The sequence below is a fragment of the Papilio polytes genome, unplaced genomic scaffold (genome assembly GCF_000836215.1).
Source record: "Papilio polytes unplaced genomic scaffold, Ppol_1.0 DF824102.1, whole genome shotgun sequence".
In the NCBI taxonomy this organism is placed as follows: Eukaryota; Metazoa; Arthropoda; class Insecta; order Lepidoptera; family Papilionidae; genus Papilio; species Papilio polytes.
Genome location: NW_013525102.1, coordinates 5,498,615 through 5,522,895, shown reverse-complemented (window position 1 = coordinate 5,522,895; position 24,281 = coordinate 5,498,615). Strand labels below are relative to the sequence as shown.

Below are 24,281 nucleotides of genomic sequence, written 5' to 3'. Positions count from 1 at the left end.
GTATCCTATTTTACAAAATATATCATATTTTCGATACCTTTACACCCACATTCAATTTTAATTCTTTCTTGTTTATATTTGTTTGTGTTTCTTATTCTAGCTTTTGCCCGCGACTCTGTCCGCGTGCAATTAAAAAAAAAGTAAGTAGCTTATGTGTTCTTTCAGACTATGTTTTACATCAATGCCAAGTTTCATTCAGATCCGTTCAACTGTTTAGGCTACAAATTCTAACAAATATCCATCTAAACTTTCGCATTTATAATCTTAGTATGATTTTCTTGTATATTAACCTAATTTAAAAATAGATGAAGATAAAATACAAATCATATTATAATAGAGACAAGTGTTGTTGGAGTGTCGCCGCGTGCTGCGGAGATCAAAGGCGACGACGATGTCATATTTACATGGAAATACCTGACTACGCATAAATAGCGGCTTCTTGTACAAAGTCAATAAATTGTGAACATATTTTCCTTACTGTGTTTTGACTGCCGAAGTGATGTTATGAAAAATATACTCATCTCTTTCATTAGCTTTGTAAAAACAGAGACAGATGTCTTTGAATTGCGAATGTCATACTGTTTCTTACATCCCGTTAAGTTTACAATAATACACTGGATTTTGATATTTTCCACAAATTATTAAATATATAAGAAAATAGATCAGGTAAGTTTTCCCTTTTGAATTAATGGGAACAACGAATTAAGATTAAAAATTGTCAAAAGAACTTTCAGTTATAATTCAGCTTAAAGCTCTCAAACATTTCTTTACAAAAGACTTAAACGAATATTTTTTTCTCTACAATTCTTAAAAGGTTTAATTATTGCCAAAAGAATAAATAAGCTAAATCATTCAGTACTATAATAAACAGAGATTTAAAAAAATCTCTGTATTTTTCAAATCTCTGGATTATTCGGTGGTCTTTAATTAAAAAAAAAAACTTAAATAAAAAGTTTACAAGTATCTATTAGAGTATTTAGTATTTGGTTCATGACATCGATCACTATTACTCTACAAGTGATTGTAGTTGGGCATACTCCCTACAGAAGGGTTGCGACCCTTGGCCTTTGTAATGCGGATAATCGATGTGGTCCATTCTCAATCATTTAATTGTTTTCTATTGTTACAAAATGTTTTATTTCGGATTTAACAGTTGGTTTTGTATCACTGAATTTTAAAAAACTATGCACTTATTACTAGACTCGTCACATTTTATAGAGCGATGTCCTAGAATTGTCCATTTTACTTAAGGTACGTTCGAATCTCTCTTAGTTGTATATTCTAATATTTCCTCTCATAGAGTCTCTTTCAAATGTTATGATCTAATGTAACAGGGTTATTTTTTATTCTTTTACATGCCACAATAGCAATTTTTATATCCCCGCAAAACTAAAAGACCCATAACAACGGGATATCGTTTCCCATGGTCGGGAATAAAACGCGTGGGGCGGCGTTTTATATAGACGGGGAGTGCGTCCACCGTGCTAGTGCCACTGTCAGACGAGACCGCTGTGGGTGCACACGCGGCATTTCTCCAGCAGTGCTCCATCCGGAGGGAGAAATGATCGCGTAAACAAGGATAATGAGCGAGTAGGTGTGGCCGTCGGAAGGCGTCCTCACGCCCCTCTAACGTTTTTTCCCAGACGCGTGGGCGGCGCGGAGAGTACGCCTTGCAACCCACGCGCTCGCACGCCGCCGCCGCACGCCGCCGTCGCCCGACCAAAGGCACACGGAACGTAAACAAACAGATCGATCATTGATGGCACATGCCACGACACCACACCGGATTCGCACTCGAAACGCACGCGACAACCACCAATACGCGAACTCCCACATTAACAGTGCGATTTTAATCGAATTTAATCACACGTCAAAACTAACATATAGTTAAGTATAGTTCATGAACTATTTTAGAAGTTCAATTGTTTTACAAAGTTCGATCTCCATTGTGATAAACTGTGCGAATTAGTTTACAAAAAAGTTTGAAGAAGCCGAAAGATGAGATCCCGAAATAAGGATCTAGTGTTGCCAACATGAAATTTCAATTTACCACTGGTGAAGATTGCAGGATGTTTCTGAAGTCTTCGATCACTATAGTTTTTTCACTCATACTCCTGTCTAACATGGCGAGGTAAGTAGTCACTTCTTATGTTATGTTTGTAAAATTTATCTTGAATTAAGACATTTGTGATGCAAATCTATGATTAGGACGTATTCGTATTGTGATAAATTCACGTTAATCAAATTTAGCTCGTAAAATGAACGAATTTCGGTTTAAAATTGCCTTTCCGTTTGAACGACTAATCGAGTCACGAACAATAAGCCAACAAGCACCCGACATAGGGGCGTCGCGTCGCAATGAATACGAAAGGAAAACACAACACTAATCATGCAAAACGCGCCTAAGTAGACAACGACGGGCTGAACTAATGAATAATGATATGGCAATGAATAATGAATGATAATGAATGCAAATTTAAAAGGTGACAATCATTTGTCGGCCCACCCAATAGCGCGAAGATTTACAGAGTATGCTAATGTGAGTCGATATGCCACTGCACGTGGCTGCATAATCGGCGGGCTGTTTGCCGCGATTGATATTCCTATTCGCTAAGTTGCGAGCCTTAACGCACTGGAATAGACCTAGCATTTAAATAGTCGCCTTGCCTCTACGAATAAATCCCTCCACACCTAATATGTGACCGTTTCGATTGAATCATTATATTTATAGCGACCTCACCTGTTACGAATGGCGGAATAAGTAACTTTCAATAAATAATTTATAAGATATTTTATATGTTAAATCGGTTATAAATTTTATTACCACCTTCGGTCACACACTGTTGCGACAAAATTAAAATAATTTGAAAGGTAAAGTTTGTTACTTCATTATATGTTAAATTGAAGAAATAATGAAAACGTTATATTATATTTAACATTTACTTGATGGCTTTAATAGAAATTTATTGCTGAAATTCGAAAACAAAATAATTTCTCAAATCATAATATACAAAACAAAATATAACACAGGAGAACATTTACATTTCAAAGACATTTTATGATGGTTTGTTCTGTAACGACAATATTAAAAGAAAAAAATATTTTTGACTCTACCACATCTAGTATTTATAATAACTTAGTAACTTAATATGCATATAAGTATCAAACAAGTTCGAATACGGCGCAAATCATTCGAGTATATTAAAACATTACTTATGCTAAATTTATCTCAAAGTAAAATCTCTTTTGACAACGTCTCAATTAATTTAATATAGAACCTATCGAAGTATTCATGTCTATTTAGTTAAATATTTTTAAGTCTACATGATATCTTAATTATCTACTTAACATTTCTAATGTTAGATTTTTTATCTCTATTATTCAATATTTAATCAATCAAACAATTACAATTTAAAAACTTTACTTTAGAATATTCGGTTAAAATTTATTTTATCGATTATGTAGAGTTAATAATCTATTAGAATGGAAATAAAAAAAATATTTCCAAACAATGCTATGAGTCGGAAATTACTTTCTGATATAAGACCACCCAAGCACCGCCTACAATGACTTGTTACAATATTTTGAGTAGTAATTAGTTTGATCTTTCATTAAAAATAAAAATAAAACTCTATTAACAAACACCTTTTTTTATAACATAAGGTGGCAAACAAGCAAGCGGCCCCCTGAAATCGCCAAAATGGCGAAGCGACCGCTGTCCATAGACATCCGCAATTGCAGATGCGTTGCCTACCCTTATACGACGGAGGAGGAGACGCACATAAAGAGGATATTTCCCCTTCCTATGCATCTCCTCCACCGTCAAATCCACTTCCTCTTCCCAACCTCTCCTTATAAGAAAAGGGTGGTAAAGAGAAAGGGACTTAAATTAGGCCTCCGGCACCACACTCATCAGACGAAGCACGGCATTGGTTCCATTTAGTATTGTCTATTTTATTCATGTAGATATTAAATTCTATAATTTAATAGTGAAAGAGAAGGAATACAAAGAGCGGCTCAAAGCATAACAAAGAAATTTGGCAAAAATATATAACATAGTCCGGAAAAACACATTAGCTACTTAAGAAGTTTTTTTACTTGGGTCAAATGAAGATAGTTTTTAGTAAATCATTAGTTGAGTATTTTTCTAGAAAAAATTGCTTAAAGCGAGCATCTTCCCTTAACTAGTAATTGATATAAACAATGTACTAATTTAGTGCAATCTCGAGCGCTAATGGAAGAAGCTCCGAGCTGAGATAAGGTAACCTATTGCTATCAAAGCGATTTATAAACGATGACGCTTCGGTTCAAAATGTTTGCGTAATGTAACATTTGACTTCACTTTTAAACAATAAAATATTTTATGCCCTTTTTAGATTGTTATTTTAAAATAAAGAGCTAATAACGAATAGACAGGGCAATCTTGGTAAAAATAGAATTCAACTCTTATTTACAAGAGCCTACAGACTACAGACTTATGAGTTATTAGTCGAGAGCTTAATCTGTTTAAACATATATGGAGATGCTTGAAAAGATATTTAAATGTACGAGAGGAGATGAATTAAACAGCAGTGACGTTTCGACTGATTTAATAATGGACTGCCTACTTTATACAACATTTTTATAAAACTAAATCTTAATTTCTACATACCATACATCCCCCTTCTTTTAAACATATGTGTGCACTTGAATAAAAATTAATAAAAGAAAGCACAAAAGAGTAAGAGTTACAAATCGCTACCCATCCCCCACCATAAGTTAATTTAACAAACTATACAAATCTCCTTTTTTTTTTTATTTAATCTACATATTTATTTATATTTTTTAAGAAAACTACTAATAACACTTTATAGTTGTTAATACTTTATGTTTACATTATATTTAACAGCCTGACCAAATTATTGGACGAAAAGACTGCGGCAACTCTAAGTAGAAAGTGTGACTAAGATTTTAGTCACAGAAGTCTTTTAACCTATACTAATATAATAAAGACGAAAGATTTGTTTCTTTGTATGTATTAAATCCAGGTACAAACCACTGGGTTGATTTTAAAAATTTCACCATTAGAAAGGTAATTTATCTGTGAGTAACATTGTCTTTACTTTTTATTATTTTTTAATTTCGTGCAGGAAAAGTCGCGAGCAACAGCTAGGCACTAGTAAAAAAACAACTATTGCGTCACATGCATTTATTGCGTCAATTCTACAAAGAAACAAGTGAATGAGAATTTTTCACTCTCGCCATATTCAAAACAAACACGACTTTATCTGTAATGAACAACCAATGTCTTACGATTATTGCCTCCACAATAAACTAACCACATCCCACTATAAAGTTCACAGAAAAGAATTCTTCGTTAGCCGTGACTAGATAATAGGGTCGCAGGGAATTCTAGACTGTTTACTTTTTACCATCGGAATCGCGTCCTTATCGAGCTAACTAATTGCGTATATTGGTAACATTTTTAAACGTTACACCGTCCCACAAATCACAAGCGGTATCTCCTACTCTCTCCCTTTAGATTATAAGCAGAACAAATAGGTATTACGTACATGTACATTGTTGGTACACGGAATTTCAATCAGACTCCATCACACGTATCAAAAAAGACTTAACTACAATTCGTGCTATAACATTTTGAAATGTAACATAAATGTTTAAGGTCCATTTTCGTAAAGCATTAAATTCATTTAATTTGTTTAAAGCGGTGCTAGAGAAGAGAAAAGTATTTGCAGTATTGTCGGAACGCAGAGAGAACTCAAGTATCTGTAATTTGTATTGAAATAATTTTGTTGAATGAGTATCGTAGAATTTCATCGGCCCCGGGGACCGTCGACGGATTTATTATTTTTTTACTGGCAAGGTCTTAAAGCACGAAATTATTGTTTTTATCTCGTCATGAGGAATTTTCGATGCAATTATATTAAGCTTCGCTTGGATTTTTAATTGGATCAGTCGAGGTTTAACGACTCGTTGGAAAAAGCTGATGGCCCGACATTTGCTAATTCTTCCACTCGACGACATAGTCGTGCCTCCGTAATGGGCAATACGAAACATAACTATTATAATAAAGCCTCAAGTGTACACAAAAGGTTACAATACAAAAAGAGGGACGGTGTACAGTGGCAGTTTTAACGCTACCAGCGCCATTGACGAGATTTATAGAAATCTAGAATAAAAAAGGGGGTGCACTATGACAGCTTGCTTTTAAGATGGGAGGAGTTAACATGGTTACATGAAATTATGTAATCCACAGACCCACGGCCACACTGATAGTCCATTTAGAAATAGAGTAACTCCTAAATAAAATCTAGTTTTTACAGATAATTTTTTTTCCTTTTAAATGTAGGAAAGTAACGACACTAGAGGGACCCTGGACACTGAGATGCAAATAATGACGACACTCAACGCTAGTTATGTTACCGACAGATTATGAATTTAGTCAATTGACAATCAGACTATCAGTAAATTGTAAGCTGGACTTATAAACTTCTTTACAAGACTTTCGTACTCTTGTATCGATTACGAACTTAATAAATAATCTAAAGAATTAAATATCTTTTAACTTGAACTTTAACAACACTAGTAAAATATGAGTTTAATTGAATCTGACAGTTTTTATACTAACCAGAAATAACTCTTTGGTTAAATTATTCGTTCAATTATTAAATTGCTTATATAGTCAGATTTAATATAAACCAAGTGGACAATCGTTCGGTGACATTATATAATTCGTCTTCGGACGCACCCTTTGCCACGCCGGCATTCCACGACCGTGGGAACAGGTGGAGATAACTGACACAGTTATGTAAAGAAGGAAATCACTGTTTGACTTTTGTTACCATTCGTTTTGGTGTTCGGTAATGAAATACTAAATATAGCAACTTGTGAAAATGACTAGAAATATGGCATTGTTTATATAAAAATATATTTAGACATGTTTTAGCTATGTCGTTAGAAAACATTGTCGTGATTACAGTGATATTACAATTCATATAATATGGACTCTCTTGTAATACGGTTTAAGTGAAGATAGAAATAAATATTAGTTTTTTAAAAAGAATTATAACTTCATCTTAAATTTCACACTTAAGGGAAATTAAGCTTTTTAAACTCTGAACATTTTTCTTCAAATATACATTTTTAAACCTTAAAAAATCGTAAATTAATAAACTAATTTTTTATAGGTTAGATCCATATTATACCAACGATGTTCTTGACTGTTTCTTGACTTATACGTAAGTTGATAAGAAACTAGTTTTTCCAGGAAAACTTTACCGCACCCTAAGGTTTACTTTTCGTAAAGATTTGAGCTAAAATTAAACATTACTAAAGAAACAATACGTCATGATGAAGGTTTTAGTAATTACATACTGTATCTTACTAATATTATAAATACAAAAAATTCAAATGGATTTTGTTAGAGTTAACACTGAATGGATCTCACTGAAATATGTCTAGATGTAGCACAAAGCCTGGAAGAACACAAAGGCTACTAAATATTTTTTAATACCGCGCAGACGGAGTCGGGTGCGCAATCTAATGCTTTAATTAATGCACTTTAAAACTACTCCAATATTGTTATAATCTTGGCAAGACTCACCCTTTTATCTTCCCCACTTCCTTTGCTTTAAATGTCAAATTTTAAAGACAAACTAAGAGGTTATTTATAATATTTGGAGTACATTTTGGATATAAAATTCTGTCAACACTAAGACAAAACTGGTGTGATTCCATCCCAATCTTGATAGTAAACGTCTCGGTCCAATCTGATAGAGAAGCGTTAGCCGACGGTAGCTACGTGAGGCATCATAACTTGAAGTGTCACATCTGCGATTACATATAACACTTTACGTTGCTTTCGTTGACTTTATTATCACAAAAGTATAGACAAATACTCGTATATAAACATGAATTGTTCCAGACCTTTACATTCTGTTAATTTAATCGCTTTAAAAAATTCTTATAAAGAAAAATAGTTAATATATAACAACTAACATTTAGAGCGGGCACCTTTGTCTACACTATCGCATAACTGTTGTGCGATTGTCGATTGTTTTGCAGCCCATTCAATTGTTTATTTACACGACTAAAAATCGAGTAATGTGCGCACATCTAAGCTCATAAGAATCGAAGCGAGACTAAACAGTTGTATTATAGACTAGCTTTCGCCCGCGACACCGTCCGGAATTAAAAAAAAAAACAAAAGTGAGTAGCCTATGTGTTCTTCCAGACTATCCTACACATCTATACCAAATTTCATCGAAATCTGATCAACCGTTTAGGCTACAAACTCTAACAAACATCCATCCATCCATCTAAACTTTCGCATTTATAACATTAGTAAGATTAGACAAAGGTGTGCGCTTTAATATAGATAAACGTAACCCTCAGACACACAAATAATAAGTACAAATATTCAAATATCTGTCATAATTAATGTCCAAATCTATATTAGAAAAAGAGTCCATTTAAAGTGATACGGAATAGCCAATTAACAAGATTAAACACATATTAATAATTTAATTGAGATATCATCTGCAACATTTAACATTTAAAAGACATAAAGTAGTATTTATAAACAAAAATTGACCTCTACCACGTTCAGATTTGCGTGTGGGCTCGTTGTCATAACCGGAATATCTAAAGTATCCAGGATTAACCTTTCCACAGATTTATTAATTAAAATCATAAAATAAGCTCATTAGTTCCATCGTTCGGATGTTTTAAAAATATTCCCCGATGCTAAGGAGCTGTTTAACAAATTGTTTCATTAATAAACAATTCGAAACTCGCGACGATAGCATCTGTATTCTGAATAAATTAATTATAATGACGTTAATTACATACATAAGCAGCTACCAATTAGTGGTGATATTTTTTTTAGAAAAACGTGTAAATTATTAACCCAACAAACAGTCGACTTTAATGTATCTTTATTGTGTTTAAATTAATGTGGATTTATGATAAAACAAGACGTTGAATATCTCCTATTATACGATATTCGAAAATCATTAAACAAGCATAAAATTTGTGGATTTTTACTAACATCTAAAAACTCTCGCACACCTTTGACTAAACTATCGCACAACTATTTAGTTGCGCTTTGATTCTTATGAAAATGGTTGTGCGCACATTACTCGATTTTTAGTTGTGCAACTAAACAATTAAATCGGTTGAAAACAATAGACAATCGCACAACCATTGTGCGATAGTTTATTAAGGTATGCGCCCGCTCTAACTATTAGCAATTCTACTGTTAAATACTATACGGAAGAAAGAATAGTCTTTTTAACACAATAGCATTACAGCAGAATATCCGTCTTAGGATACCTAAAAAAATCTCTAAATTATACTATTTCGTTGAAGTAATCCAAATTAATAATAAAAAAAATTACAGAATACGCATCAGAAATTGCAATAATAGTAAATAAATTTTGTTCCATTCCACAGTTCTCGGGACAATATCCTGCCGTCGCATTTCAAGTTGAACTCGGCACTAACGTGTCGTCTGGTCGGTGGACTGACCAGGGAACAGAGAGCCGTCTGCAACGAGGAACCTGATGCGGCCGCGATCGCTTTCGAGGGTCTTCAAATGGCGGTCAAGGAATGCCAGCACCAGTTCCGCTGGCATCGATGGAACTGCTCCAGTTTGATCCCTAAGAGCTCAAATCCTCACTCCAGTGCTATTATGAAGAGAGGTAGGAATTATCTTTAGATAGTATTGTTACTGTATTAGAAAAAAGCAACGGCCTCCATGAATGTTATAATAATGGACATTGGAGTTAATATTTAACTTCTTCAACTTTTATAGAAAAAAGCAAGTTAGAAAAAACATTTTTTATTGGCAATGCAAGTTGATAGCGTAGTATTTCACTTATTATGAATTTCTGCACTTAACAGTCAACCGTATCCACTTAAATGATTATTGTTACTTAGTACTTACTTGTGTTGAAGATTACGGTGTAGCTAGATAGAGATATTTATATTTAAGCTTGGTTTTAATTAAAATGGCTGTATTCTAGTAAAGTAACATTGTAATTACGGGCTCCGGAAAATAACAGTCAAAAAGTCTATAAAAATGTATGTTTATTTGTAAAACTCTGTCGCTAATGGAAGGTACACAATAACTCCTGCTTCAGTAAGCCGAGTGGGTGGCGGTGATCAATTTCGACGTAATGCCAAAACCGGTCGCACTGAAGTATATTCCGAATGAAAATTTTATTGAAATAAGCGCAACTAAACTGACGAAGCAATCGCGATCCGGACATTACAATCCGAATTTATTACGACGAAAAATTATCCACGCACATTAATATCAGAGACGAGCATTATCTCGACTGAGCGTTGTAAGTCTTTATGTCTATATCTCAGGGTGTGAAAGGCTTTGTCGACCTTATTTTTTCCACAATCATCGCACACGTTGACGTGGAAATTTACGAGCATGGAGTATGGGAGACAACAAATAATAAGAGTCTTCGGCCAGGTGTGGGCCCGCTCCCGCGCCGCGCGATTTCACGCTACGTGTGGGTCCGACCGGACCCCGCCCCCCGGACCCCCTTGCACCCAGCTCGCCCCTTCCCTCTTAGACCTCTTCCAATTAATATCTTCACTTGTATTGCTTTAACACGGAATTAACTTCGTATTTTGCATCTGTTGAAAATGTTTTAGTTTTTTTAAGTAAAAAATTCATTACCTATTTAAATTCTGGATTAGTAAAAATCAAGTTTCGAGTATTCGTGGGTGGTCTTATATTTTAAGATCTCCCAGATCAACACGTTGAATTTTTCAGTTTTAATTAAAGACAAAAAAAACTGACGTACAAGATAATGATAACAGACACTAAGGTGGAAGAACTTCGTGTGTGTGTCTTAATTAAGACATTACTAATTAGTAGAATAATTAGATTTAACGGAAGACGTCTATTTGACAATTTCCATTATTGAGATACCGTGCACTATTAGTATTAGTAAATCTCCGTGACGACACCTTCCGGCCCGTCAACGACACGATTCCGTTGAAATTGAAAAATTGTGAAAAAACAGCGTAACTAAACACTTAAACATCTTTCTTAACTCGCCCATTGTCGGAGTCCCGAATTGAAACGCCAGATAGAGAATGAAGGGCAAAAAGGCCGAAGAACAAATCGAGAGGCTTTTAAATAGGATAATAGCGATCGATGATCGAAGAAAGATAATAATCATTCGAGACCGTTGGCATTTTTTGTTCGACGTGTAGATACGTCGATGAAAGGATGCTGCGGACGGCCGGGGCGTCCCGGGCGGCTCGCGGGATTGGTTCCGCTTCCCTGAGATCCTCCACACGTTGTTAACGCTCTTGTCGTACGTGATGCTGGCACAATACACCACTGTCAACTATTTAATGACTTTTGTGTAGCTAATGAGGCCATTGTGGGGGGAATGTTTTCGCCTCGGGCGTTAATAGCGGCCGATGGGACCGCGATTAGCTCGAGATCAGATGGAATATTGTTCGGTGACGGCATCACGTGAGAGAATGGCGCTCGCAGTCTTCGTGGCAGCTAGGGTGGCGAGTGGCGACCGCTCGCGATACAGATCTGACGCGCCGCGCACGTGACGTGAATCCTCAGAGCGATCGCGTCATAAAAAAGTGACATTTATTGGCATTTTATATCAACGACATGTCCGCGGGTGACGAGACAGCAACGACGAACTGCTTGTTTAACATGACGCAAAAAACACATGTGTTATTTTACTGTCTTATCAAGCAGGACTTGATCGTGGGAATTTAGCTGTAAAGTTGAGAAAACTTTATTACAAAAGACTATCTTAACATAGTCTTAGTAGTCACAAGATTACTAACTGCTGCAGACTTCTCAAGTGCCTCACATATCTAAGAATAGCAATTTTCAAAAGAAGTTAAACAAAAACAGAACGTGTCAAAATGTCTCAATGCTGAGATGTGGTGCGACCTTCTAATGGTCAAGATAACATCATCCTCGGTGCGTTACCGAATCGTGCTGCTTCAGATGCCTCTCAACTGTGAGAAAAAACACACAAAAGGCCCCATAAAAATATGAATTTGTCCAAAGTTCCCAGTTTCGGACGTGACATTGAGTGGCTTTTTTTTCTCTCGCCTCTTTGTTCCCTATCGGATTGTGACGGCCGCTTTTAAGGGTTAATTAAGTCAAGGAGGGTATTAGTGATGTTGCGGATTTTTGAAAACGTTTTTAATGGACTTAAAATGGTTCAGCATATTTGTTACGAATTCAATAGAATATTCAACAAAGTTACAATTTTGATCACTCCACAAGATTAAAATTTAAAAGAACATTCTTCTACAAAGTCAATTGCATCAATTGTAAATGGACTACTTCAACTGAATGGCCAATTTTCGTACTATCTGCCCCGCACAGCCGCGTTGTGGAACCAATACGACTTAGGGTCTTTCAAGAAGCGAACCTACAATTTCCTCAAAGGCCGGCAAAACATCTGTTCCTCTGGCGTTGCGGATGTCCATGGGCGACGTTGACCACCTCTGAGTTCCCGTAGCTCGTTGGCCACCTTCTCTCATAAAAAAAAAATAAGGGCAAGAGGTTGAGTTTATAAGTTTCAGTTTCGTCTATTTACTTCCTTACATCTGGCAATCCGACTTGACTTTCTGTATTCATTAGTACTGCTATTAAGAGAACCACTGGCTTCTTTTTGGCAGTGACGTATACGAGACTTCGTATTATAAAACGATCAATATAAGTGTTAAATTACGAGGGACTTTTCGTTTGACACGGGCGAGGTCGCTGTCGTCCGGTCTCGGTGATTAGCGATTCGCCACAGCCTTGACTCCAGACTATACTTAATTGCAACAAAACCCTCGCCCGCTGCTGCCGAATTCGTATAATCAACATTTTTGTGTTTTAATCGTTTTCGATAACATATGCTTATGAGTGTAGCTAGTCTTGATCTAGGGCAACCTTGCGTCCTTGATGTTGGCAGCAACTTGTTGTCTCTTTCCCACATTAGGGATTTTGACCAAAATGCTTACCCCCTTAGTTTAATGGCGTGAAATATATAGCCTAAAGCGTGACGTAAGTGTAGGACTTTTTATTAAAAAAAGAATTATTCAAAAATATGCTGTAGTTGCTAAAATTTTAGGCAACAAAGAAGTGTGCGTTTACGCTTTATTATAATAGTATAGAAGAAGAAAACAAAATTGAAAACACGTAGTCTCTGCTATTATACCTTTTAGTAATAAATGAGCTGTTTACGAAGAATCTCAGTATTATAAAAAGATGCGATTTCTTTCATTTTGGCACCACATTTAGCGTTTATCAACCTGTAAGTTTAACTAAAAACCATTTTAAAATGTCTTCGTAAATCACAAGGCGATGTGCAACGTACATGCGCAAGGTTGTAACACGCGATGGAAAAAGTCGACCACCGCTGGCTTTTTGGGAAAAACAGATCACGTATGCGCATTCGATTGAATAAAATGTCGCTGATGTTTTAAATAAAGAAACGGAGATGAAATAAAATGTTTATAAATGATAATTGAAAGTATTTTCTTATTGTGTATTGGTAGGATGTGAAATTTTTTGCGGCGCCAAGACGACTTACATGTCGAGATTGTGAGACAAATTGTAATTTCGAAAATTCTGATAATTTATAAAACTATAAATAAAAATCTTTAATAAATAGCTCATATATGTATAGCTGAAGAGTACTTCATCCACCAGAATCCAGTATGATTACGAAAGTTCCATATTTACGTACGTTCTGTTGTTAATAAACATGAGTTGAATTCGTCGCTAACGAAAACTTTTTTTAATCATTAATTATTCGACTACAAATACAAGGGCAATATTAGAATTGCATACGAGTGTCATTAATCAACGTACTCTTTCCTTGTGTAGAGAAAATAAACACTTTTGATGCATTATTGAAAGAAACGGGAATAAAAAGCGATGTCGCAAGTGTAAGAGAGGAATTTAAAATCTGTCATGCGTCCAAATCCAGAGCATTTCTTTGGAAGTGGTCGAAAAGAAATCGATACGATGGAATTTATTAATGTCGATTAGGGAATTCGGTACGACTTCACGATTTATCGATTTTCGACCTTAATACAATTGAATAAACAATAAGAAATAAATTATATAAAAAGTTTTTGTTATTGCGTAATTACTTAATACAGAGGTTAATTGCCTCTTGGACTATTAGAGCGTGCGCACACCTGAAACTAAACTATCGCACAACTGTTCTGTGATTTTCGACTTTGCAGCCAATTCAACTACATTTAGGTCATCAATATTTAATAGGCAATTGATACATTTTTCGTAGAGTAACAAAGGATCATGATTAGACTAGAATCGTAGTAACTACATATCCAGTAGTTGAGTATTAAAAAAGAACTATAGAGGTGGCATGTGGCAATTGCTCTAAAAGAATCACCTCTAACTTACTTTCTTTCACTAAAATACGATCAAGAATAATTCAATCGTATATAAATAAGACGCCTCTGGTCATATAGAAAAGCCTGAAATGTAACAATGAAAAAAAGAGTAAAAATCACATAAGCAAACAAACCTTTATAACCACCGTATAAATTCCAATATAACAGTAAAGCTACTCACTGGTCCGGGCGCCCATAACTCGAAATCATCGAAATCGATCAACGGAGCGTGCTATAAATCGAGACGTATCGATTCTATCGCGTCTCGTCGAATCGAATAATATAAATTTGTCACTGGCCACTCGGAAAAACCGCGTCGCGTTCGAGCTAACTTTATAAATAAACAATAACACGGATCACTTATATGGCGCTGTGCACCGTAACATTCGTCAACTGGCACTACACGATCTCGAAATTGTAATGTACATTATTATTTATACTTCACGACATTGCAAGCGGAATAAATTCTAATTTGTAATATGTAGCAGTTTGTTTTCATTTTAAAATTATTTTACAATAGTTAACTAGTTTTACCTGACTGACAAGAGTGAAAATTTCACGAGGATTAGTACGTTTTAATACATGCAGGTCCTATGAAGATTAGGACAATCTAAGACAGTCCTTGAGTTGACTTTGACGAATGAGGTCTGACGATTAATGTTTTTCAGTAAACAAGTAGGTATAATTACCGATATTTCGTAATACAATTACATGTTACGTATTAAGGTAATATAGTGTTCAAAATAACCTTTAAAACCGATTATATTTTTAATATCGTGATGTATAAAAAGCAAAGGTTTTATTAATTCATCTCGAGAAGCGATCATTGGACGAGATAATGCTTGATTTATAATGATTACCATTTTATTTATAGATGAATCATACTAAATCATGTCTTCAGTTTTTGTATGTGCTGTTTCTCGACCTAGAACCATGACAGTGATCAGCTATGTTGAAAATTAACCTTTTTGCTACATTACTCATTTATCACGCATTTATTTCAATACCTCGTAATTGTTACGCGGAATCCGGAATCGTTGCACCGAATAAATCGCTAACGGAAATAAAAATATTTTTATGACTCAAACTCATTTAACTCAGTAGTTTTTTTTAATTCGCCGAGAAAACGAAGCGATCGCTGCCCTTATACATCCGCAAATACAGATGCGTTACCTACACTTAACCAACGGAGGAGATGCACATTGAGAGGATATTTCCCCTTCCTATGCGTCTTCTCCACCGTCAAATCCACTTTTCCTTCCCATATTTTCCGTATAAGAAATTGGTGAGAAAGGAAAGGGAATTAAATCAGGCCTCCGGCACCACAATCATCGGACAAATCCGGGATTGCTCCCACTTCACGGAATGTTTTCTGTGTAGTCGTGGTATTTCACCGAGCGAGGCGGCTCATTCGTGCGAAGATGTTAAAGCGGACTCTACCACTGTTAAAGTAGTGGAATAGTAATTTAATTGCGGTGATTCTTTGATATAAACCACACTTAATTTTGTGCCCTTAAAACGAAAAGAGTTGTATCTTATATCTGACCACCCTCCGATGAATAGACTAACATATTTTCTAGATGTCATAAAAGATCTTACTATTTTAGTTGGAATAAGAGCCTTTTTATTGAGGAATTTTAATTAACTACGGACACAAATCATAAGTTTCGTATATCGTAAAAAAAACATTAACTACAAGATGCCTAAGCTCGTGTCATTAAAGCGTATAAAATTGCAAATAACAATTTAGTTTATAAATGCAGAAATTAGTCAAGCATTATCAATATTGCTGTAACATTCCGCCGTTCAATTTATCTAGAGACGTCCAGCGCGGATGTGGGTAAGGAATAAAAATGCCATTACTCCAATGAGCCGTATCTCGAGCTTCAATTAGGCTGCCTTTACACGAGGAGCCAGTACTAATCCGTTGAGATAAGGCACTCCAAGCAACTCGATTTAATCACTTGATACCGAATCAATTTATTACATCCATCCAATAAATTTACTGTGCACTAATACGTATTGACATTGTTGAAATAATTTGCTAATAGAGCTTTGAGTGGTAATAATTTTACTCAAATACTTATTATTACATTAAAACTATGTTTATTATTGAAATAATAACAGACAAAAGTTAAAAATACTGCAATACTGCACAACTAGCTTTTGCTCGCGACATCGCCCGCGTAGAATGAAAAAGGAATAAAAACATAGCTTGCTACACCGATAACGTAGCTTTTTAATGTAAAAGATTTTTTGAAATAGGCCCAACAGTTTTTCAGTTATTTCAATACATACAAAAATACAAATCTTTCCTGTTTATAAAATTAGTATAGGCTAGCTGTTCCCGTACGGCTTCATCTGTTTAAAATTATAAATTAAAATTGCAAATGTTAATTACCGTTACCATAATAACTTTGCTTCCTTTATGTTGGCAGCTTGTAGTTTATGGTCCCTTTACCACATAAAATTTTTCTTTTGCAATTATTTTACCTCCTAAGTTTAATAGCGTAAAAATATAGTTTAAAGTCGTAAGTGTAGGGATTTTTATTCATCAACATCTCCCCTACCTTATCCTACTCTCGTAGGGTCGGCGGACAGGGTTTTCGTCCTCCAAAGCATTCTATCATCCGTCATCTCAGTCATCACTCTCTTCTTGATCATGTCACCTTTCACGCAATCCATCCATCTCTTTCTAGGTCTACCTCTACCGATGTACCCCTCCACATTCATAACTAACATCCTTCTTGTTACATGCGATTCATCCCTTCTCATAACATGCCCATACCACTCTAACCTTTTACTCCTTATTTTCTCAACCACTGGGGCTACTCTCAAACTTCCTCTAATATACTTATTTTTATTAAAGAAATAATTAGTCAAAATATACTGTGATTGCTGACATCTTACGCCACGAAGTAGTGTGTTTACGCTTTATTATATTAGTATAGATATAGATTATATACGTTATGAATAATTAGCACAATAAATAACACAATATTAAACACTATAGAAGGATACTCAAACCGACTGTAGTTTGTAATTGCGGTAGCGTAATAGCCTATTAAAGAGATAGCTTTTAAAATCCATGTAATCGTTCAGAATGTTCCATTCAGGGTAACATATTTAAATTGTTAGAATAGCGCATTATTAACCTAAGGATTTAATAGCGAACACAATTAACTAAGCCCTCGAGCGTTGTACCAACTCAAATGCAAATACCCTATCACACTGTATAAGGCAATAAGATTACATTGTGCGTTTCCAATAGCTTATCTCTGCATCTTAGTTCCAGCGTTTAATTTATAGAAATTATATAGATAAATTGCTATCAAAAACGTTCCGCGTTCATTCAAACGTATACGTGGAATGTTAGACTGATATGATTATCAGAATAGAATCGTTACAGAATAAGTATGAAAATTCGTTTTCTTTGACTGAATACAAGTTAGCTGTTGCTCGCGACTGCTGTTTGAAATTATAAAAGCCTATGTTATTCACAGATGTACCTTTCTAATGGTGAAAGAATTTATAAAATCGATCCAGTAGTTTTTGAGTTATTACAATACATACAAAAATATAAATCTTTCCTCTTTATAATAATTCAGAATCAATATTCTGAATTATTTTAACGCAAGACTAGCTGTTCCCATAAGACAAATCATTCATTGAAAGCTATTGTTTATTTTAAGTCTAGAAATAAGTAAGTTTTAAAAGCTCTTCAACTGTGCTTGGTTAATTAAATAAAATCCACAAAGTAGAAAAACCATTAAGTAATTATTTAATATATTAAAATACTTTACTAAAATCTTAATACAACATGTTAAAACAAAAGATCAGTAAAAAAAGAAGAATGAAGCTTAATCGATTGTATCTCGATGAAAGCTCGATTCGTATGATAAACATTTATTGAGCTATAAACTTTCAACTCCGCAACGGTATTACCACTACATTTATACTCCAGAACTTTATTACTCTGTATCCAGATGTTCAACTTTAATTTCTTCGTTTACTTATCATGTTCTTACCTGACTTAATGTTCGTAAGTTAAGCTCAATAATTATTAACTGTTTGTACTTTTATTGTTTACTAGTTTGAGCCCGTGACTCCGTCTGCTTGGTGTTAAAAAAAACCAGGTAGCCTATATGTTCTTCCAGACTATCCTCTACGTGTATGCCAAATTTCATTGACATCCGTTCAGCAGTTTAGGCTACAGACTCTAACAAACATCCATCTATCTAAACTTCCGCATATAATATTAATATGAATTTCGATTAAAAATTATTTAAAAATCAATTATTGCAATAATTTTACATCGTAACATTATTAATAACAAAAAAAACCTTTTAAGCAAGTATCGCAAATCGTGTAATTATGTATGTTGATAAGCCAAATTTAAATAAATAAATCCTTTAAAATCATTAGGATAGTCAAGTTATTTTCAAAACAATTAAAATAATTTTTTGATTTTCTTTTATGAAACTATTATTTCCCTTCAGGTTTTCGGGAATCGGCGTTCCTTTACGCCCTAACCTCAGCAGGAGTAGCTCACGCCATCGCCAGAGCGTGTGCCCAAGGTCGGCTTCTATCTTGTGGCTGTGATCCCCTCGGGTACCGCACTTCCCACGACTCCAGAGGAAGATCGAGAGCCAATAAATGGGAATGGAGCGGTTGTTCACACAACTTGGGATACGGGATAGAGTTTACAAAGAAGTTTCTAGACGTCAGAGAACAAGTGGACGATCTGCAGTCCAAGATAAATGTCCACAATAACAACGCAGGGAGAACGGTGAGTGGATAATTTTTCTTTAGTTCATAGAGTTCATACAACGTTCCGTACGTAAGAACGTAATGGTTAAAAAAAAAACATGATGCATTATTTTTTAATATAACTACTTCTTTCTTTCCTTGTACTTCAGGAAATCTTATTTTTATAATTTAAAATCTATACATGCATAGTTACAAATACTTTGTTGGACTTTTCGAATACTCTTTAAAAATTGTAAATTGCATCTTTAACTGTATACATATAATAAGTTCGAAAGTCAATAAGAAGAAGAATCACTCGAGAATTAGAACAACAAATTATAAGGGTGAATATCCACTAGCTTTGATCTACTAAAAAGGATAAAGGGGAAAACGCACTATCAAAAGACACTAACTTTGATGACTATCCAATTGACTTTATTAACAGGAGAGTGCATATATTTATAACAAGGGGTGTGTTGAAGATCTACCGACCGACACAAATGAATATTCTATGAGAAATAATAATTAAAAAAAACTGTAGGTCAATAAACCCTAACCCAACTTTGTGTTCACTAAATTCGACATCTAAATAAGCAATTCTCTTCAATACCAATTACGTAATATTAAGTAATAAGGATGAATACTTAAATATTCACAAACTTTTTAATTTTGCATAAATATAAAATGAGATAAAAGAATAATGTTATTTTTATTATTATAATGCAAATTCTTACACATACATTTATTATAATAACCAAAACTTTTCACGTGGCTATAAAAAAGCGTCGACCGAAAACAATATACCGAAAATATCGAGTCATAAAATTTTATTACCTTAAACATCTCTTGATAGTCTGTTAAAAATAATCACAAAAATTCAATGGCTTAATCAGACGTACCAAATTACAGGTTGAGTTGTTTTCCTTGACCATAAAACAATGTGACACGTAGTGTACCTCTATTTTGACGTAACGATCATTATTACCGCACGGCTGGTAACTGTCCAATTTAAACTGAAACTTTATATAGTACTGAATAAATTGAGATATCTAATTGGTAAGGGGTCAGGTAAGACTAGTTATTTTAAAGGTGAAATTATGTAGGTGCCCAAATGGATGACGGAGGCGTCAATGGAATGCAACATTTATTTAGTTCGAATTGAAGAGCGGTTTGTAGGCGGGGCCCTTTGTAATCACCAATATGGGTGGTCCGTTTGACCGTTACGAATATACATAATATAAAACAAGACGTAGGAAGCTGCCTACGTCATATAAATACAATCTCATATAGTTATATAACTTTGAAAGAATTAGATAAAGTGGAACGATTTTTCCTAACAAAATATCAACCTACATTATATTTAAGGACTTTATTACACTATCGCAAAATTCATTCAACATTTACGAGTAATCCCCTATAAGGTTTAGAACTTATTGGGCCTCAAAACTATAATTAACGTCAGCGTATCCAATGGGAAACCCTTCCCCGTTTTAAATTTTATAGCTGTCTACATAACGATGCAATTACAAGTAATGTAAGTGTCTGAGTCCTTTATTAAATAGTAAAGTTATGCAATTTTTGAGATCAGTTTTAAATCTATTCACTTATAACTGGGTCTTGGCTGATTTTCAATTCAATGCATCCTTTTGCCAAATATTCAGCATAAATAAAACTAAATGATCGAACTTGTTTGTGAGTAAAATATTTATATATTCATTTAGTTCTTTACTTTTCTTTGTAACAAACAATCGAATGGATAGTTACGAAAATATTAATTTATTTTCATTACAAATTAAACTTTGGAGCTTTGATTCGCATGATTAACTTGAAAATTCCAAAACGTATAATTTATTTACATAGGTAACATATAAAACTTTTAGTTAAAACACGTTTATAACTAAGCAATATCATAAAATTGTTTGGTGTAGTTTTTAACTCTCTCTTTATAGAGCATAACTTCTTCAAATAAAACTTGTCACAACGAAGTTGAAGGAAAACAATTAAATACATAACTAGCGATAAATATTAAACACCATAAACATTTATCATAACGAGAAACAAAGAGATCGTTACGCTTTTAAAATAAGTACAGAGTACTGGTTCGTGAGACGCGCCGCTCCTGTCATATAAACATATCAAAGCACTGATTTGTTATTGTCCAATAAGTATTCCGTACTGACACCGACAGACCAACCGACAGCCGAGCCAAAATACCGGACCTACCGTACTGGGATTACTTCTAATAATTTAATAGGCCTTCCGTCTAATAATAAACATGTCAGACCAAACTTAAATATAACAAAACTAATTTATACATGCTATTCATATTTAAAAGTTAAAGGAAAACAATCCTTATGTCGGTTGAGATAAGGTCTATCAAGTATATAATTAATAGTAAAGTTAAATTTGTTTAGAATAACATTAGTATCCGTTACCAAATCTGACAGTAACGCGGCATACCATGTCTCGCTTACTTAGTAGGATTTACGTTTAATACAATTTTATTTACGTCCATACATTTGTTCTTTTTATAATACAAACACGACGTGTAGCTAAATTTATTAATTTGTAATTCGTTTATATTTGTTAATTATATAGTAGAAGGTTAATTTAGTGTCTATCGACCGTTGGCATCGTTTATGATACACCTAAGTTTAATAACCCTTTCGATTAAGGATTCTGACTGTTTTTAAGTCAATAAATTATAGCGAACAAATCGAATGGTGTCAAATATAAACGCTGTATGTCAATAGTGGGTAAAGATGGGAACTTTTTGGGATTACGAGACAAAATAAGTTTTTGTAGTTGAAATATCGATTATGGAAATGACTTATTTATTATAACTTATAATATTACGAACTTTTGCCTAATTGTCTTCCCAACTTTATCCTACTCTAGAAGAGTGGCGCACCGGGATTTCGTCCTCCAAATAACTCTATCACCCGTCTTCTCAGTCACTCCCTTCTTGATGTCAACTTTTACTTGTTTGTTTAAAAAAAGATTATCAAATATTATGCATTAAATTTATAAATGTGCACATAGACTTGTTTGTACTAAAATGTTTCTAAACTTGTTTCAAATTAACGATAACCGCTAAACTTAAACATAATTTACTCTTGAATTAAATCTATACTAATATAATAAAGCGTAAACATACACTTCTTTGTTGCCTAAGATGTCAGCAATTACAGCATATTTTTGAATAATTATTTTTTTAATAAAAATCCCTACCCTTGCGACACGCTTTAGGCTATATATTTTAACGCCATTAAACATAGGGGGTAAATATTATGGATAAGAACCCTAATGTGGGAAAAATATCATAAGTTGCTGCTAACATCAAGGAAGCAAGGTTGTCATCATGTCATGTCATTTTGATAATTTGACAAATGTAAACAATAAAATAAAATTTTCATTAATCTCATGCAGATGAAGTCGCACGGGAACAGCTAGCAATATATACGGGTATTAAATAAACTAATATGTTGTAAATAAACAAGCTAACAAAGTATATTATAATTTATTCGTATAGTTCTAATGATAATTCTAATTTAAAATAATGTCCAATAATAATAAAATAAATGCACTCAATTAGTCACCGGCGGGCTTTAGGTCGGTAGCGGTCGTGAAATATGCCAAATAGCTTTTTAATTCTTACATAACTCACTATTAACACATAGTTTAATTTGACATTTTACGAGCTTGATGCCTGTGGTCGCAATAAAAACTTAAAGCTAATGATATACTTACAATGTTGCTTTACGAGCTTGTATGTTGTTAAATGTCCAAGTTGCAGCTAAAATAGACTGATGAAAATATGATTTAGTCTATCATAAGTAAAGTTTAGGTGCCCGTTTAGTAAACAGAAAGTAATCAAGCTAAGTACTTAGATTCAAAGTTTTGCCAACATCTATTGGAAGAAGTGAATTGTAGACAAGACAAATGAAGAGAGAAATTCAGTATTAGTTTTATACTACCCTGGGCGAAATTTATATAAGTGCGCTCTTTATTAGCACTCTGGGAAGGGTCAATAGGATTATGAATGTATTTTTGGCAAATCGGTAGCACGCCTTTCGATCTAAGGCCTGGGCGGTTGCCCAACTGCGCCCTACCTTAATGCCAGCCCTTTACGAAGTTATGGAAAGAAGATCGCGTTTGGTCTTAAGACCATCTCTATCATTAAAAAAAAAAACAAAAGCATAATCGGTCTCACAAATCAAACACACTGTAATATTTTATTTTAATTCCCACTGATATTCGTATCAACTTCTTTTCAATAGTCTGTTCTCGATAACGTGTTTTCCTTTTCTCACAGGTTTTGCATACTAAAGGTAATAAAAAAAACGTAGTATTTTTATGAAACATACCAATAATTCCATCGATTACGATACGGTGTATATGCCGCAGTGGGATGCGCGCCTGGTGGTCCCAGACCGCACACTTGACCATTGTTCCGGCGTTCTACCATTTTGTTTTGTAGGCACATAATTAACAGACGCCCAGTGAGATCTCTGTTAGACACGCTCTCTTGTAATAACCCCCGCGATGATATTTTTATTAATGTCAAAATAAATTCGACCGCATTCACACTGTTGCGTAACGAATTTTACGTGGAATGCGCTCGGCGATTCACATTCGAATCGGAATTTTTAAATGATGATTCGTTTCTTTGGTCAATTAATGATTTGATGAATGATTATTAAAAAAAATGTATCGTTTATACATGTTTTATATAAGCATATCTGTTTACATGTGAAAGAAAGAAATAATCTATTTTAAAGTTCCAATAAATAGAAAAAAAGGGTTTATGTTAAAATTCATTTTAGCTACAACTTACCAACAACAAAATAAAACTTTTAATTTTACTTAATATGAAAAAAAAACTAAGTCGCAAACTACATTACGGTGTGATAGCGGGTCACTATCCCGGGACCATAAAAGATCTCCCATCTCGGAGCCGAACAAGAAATTAGGTACCGCATTAGAGTCGAGGTGATAATTACGTTACAAAAAAATCGATTCGATGAGTTAATATTTTGTTACGTCCAGACGAATGCTCGATATCGATTTAGTATCAATGCTTTGTATAGTATTTTTTATTTCGATTA

At 34.2% G+C, this 24,281-nt stretch overlaps 1 protein-coding gene across 1 annotated transcript in view; it reads left to right on the top strand.

Moving 5' to 3' along the window:
* The first annotated feature begins 1,475 nt into the window (after window positions 1–1,475).
* The window catches only part of LOC106099910 (protein Wnt-10b), a 28,664-nt gene continuing 5,858 nt past the window's right edge, over window positions 1,476–24,281 (top strand). Inside the window, exons 1-3 of the mRNA XM_013278601.1 lie at window positions 1,476–2,131; window positions 9,454–9,701; window positions 18,924–19,213. Coding sequence (XP_013134055.1) covers window positions 2,034–2,131; window positions 9,454–9,701; window positions 18,924–19,213 — 636 coding nt within the window. The 5' untranslated portion in view covers window positions 1,476–2,033. The remainder of the gene's footprint in view (window positions 2,132–9,453; window positions 9,702–18,923; window positions 19,214–24,281) is intronic.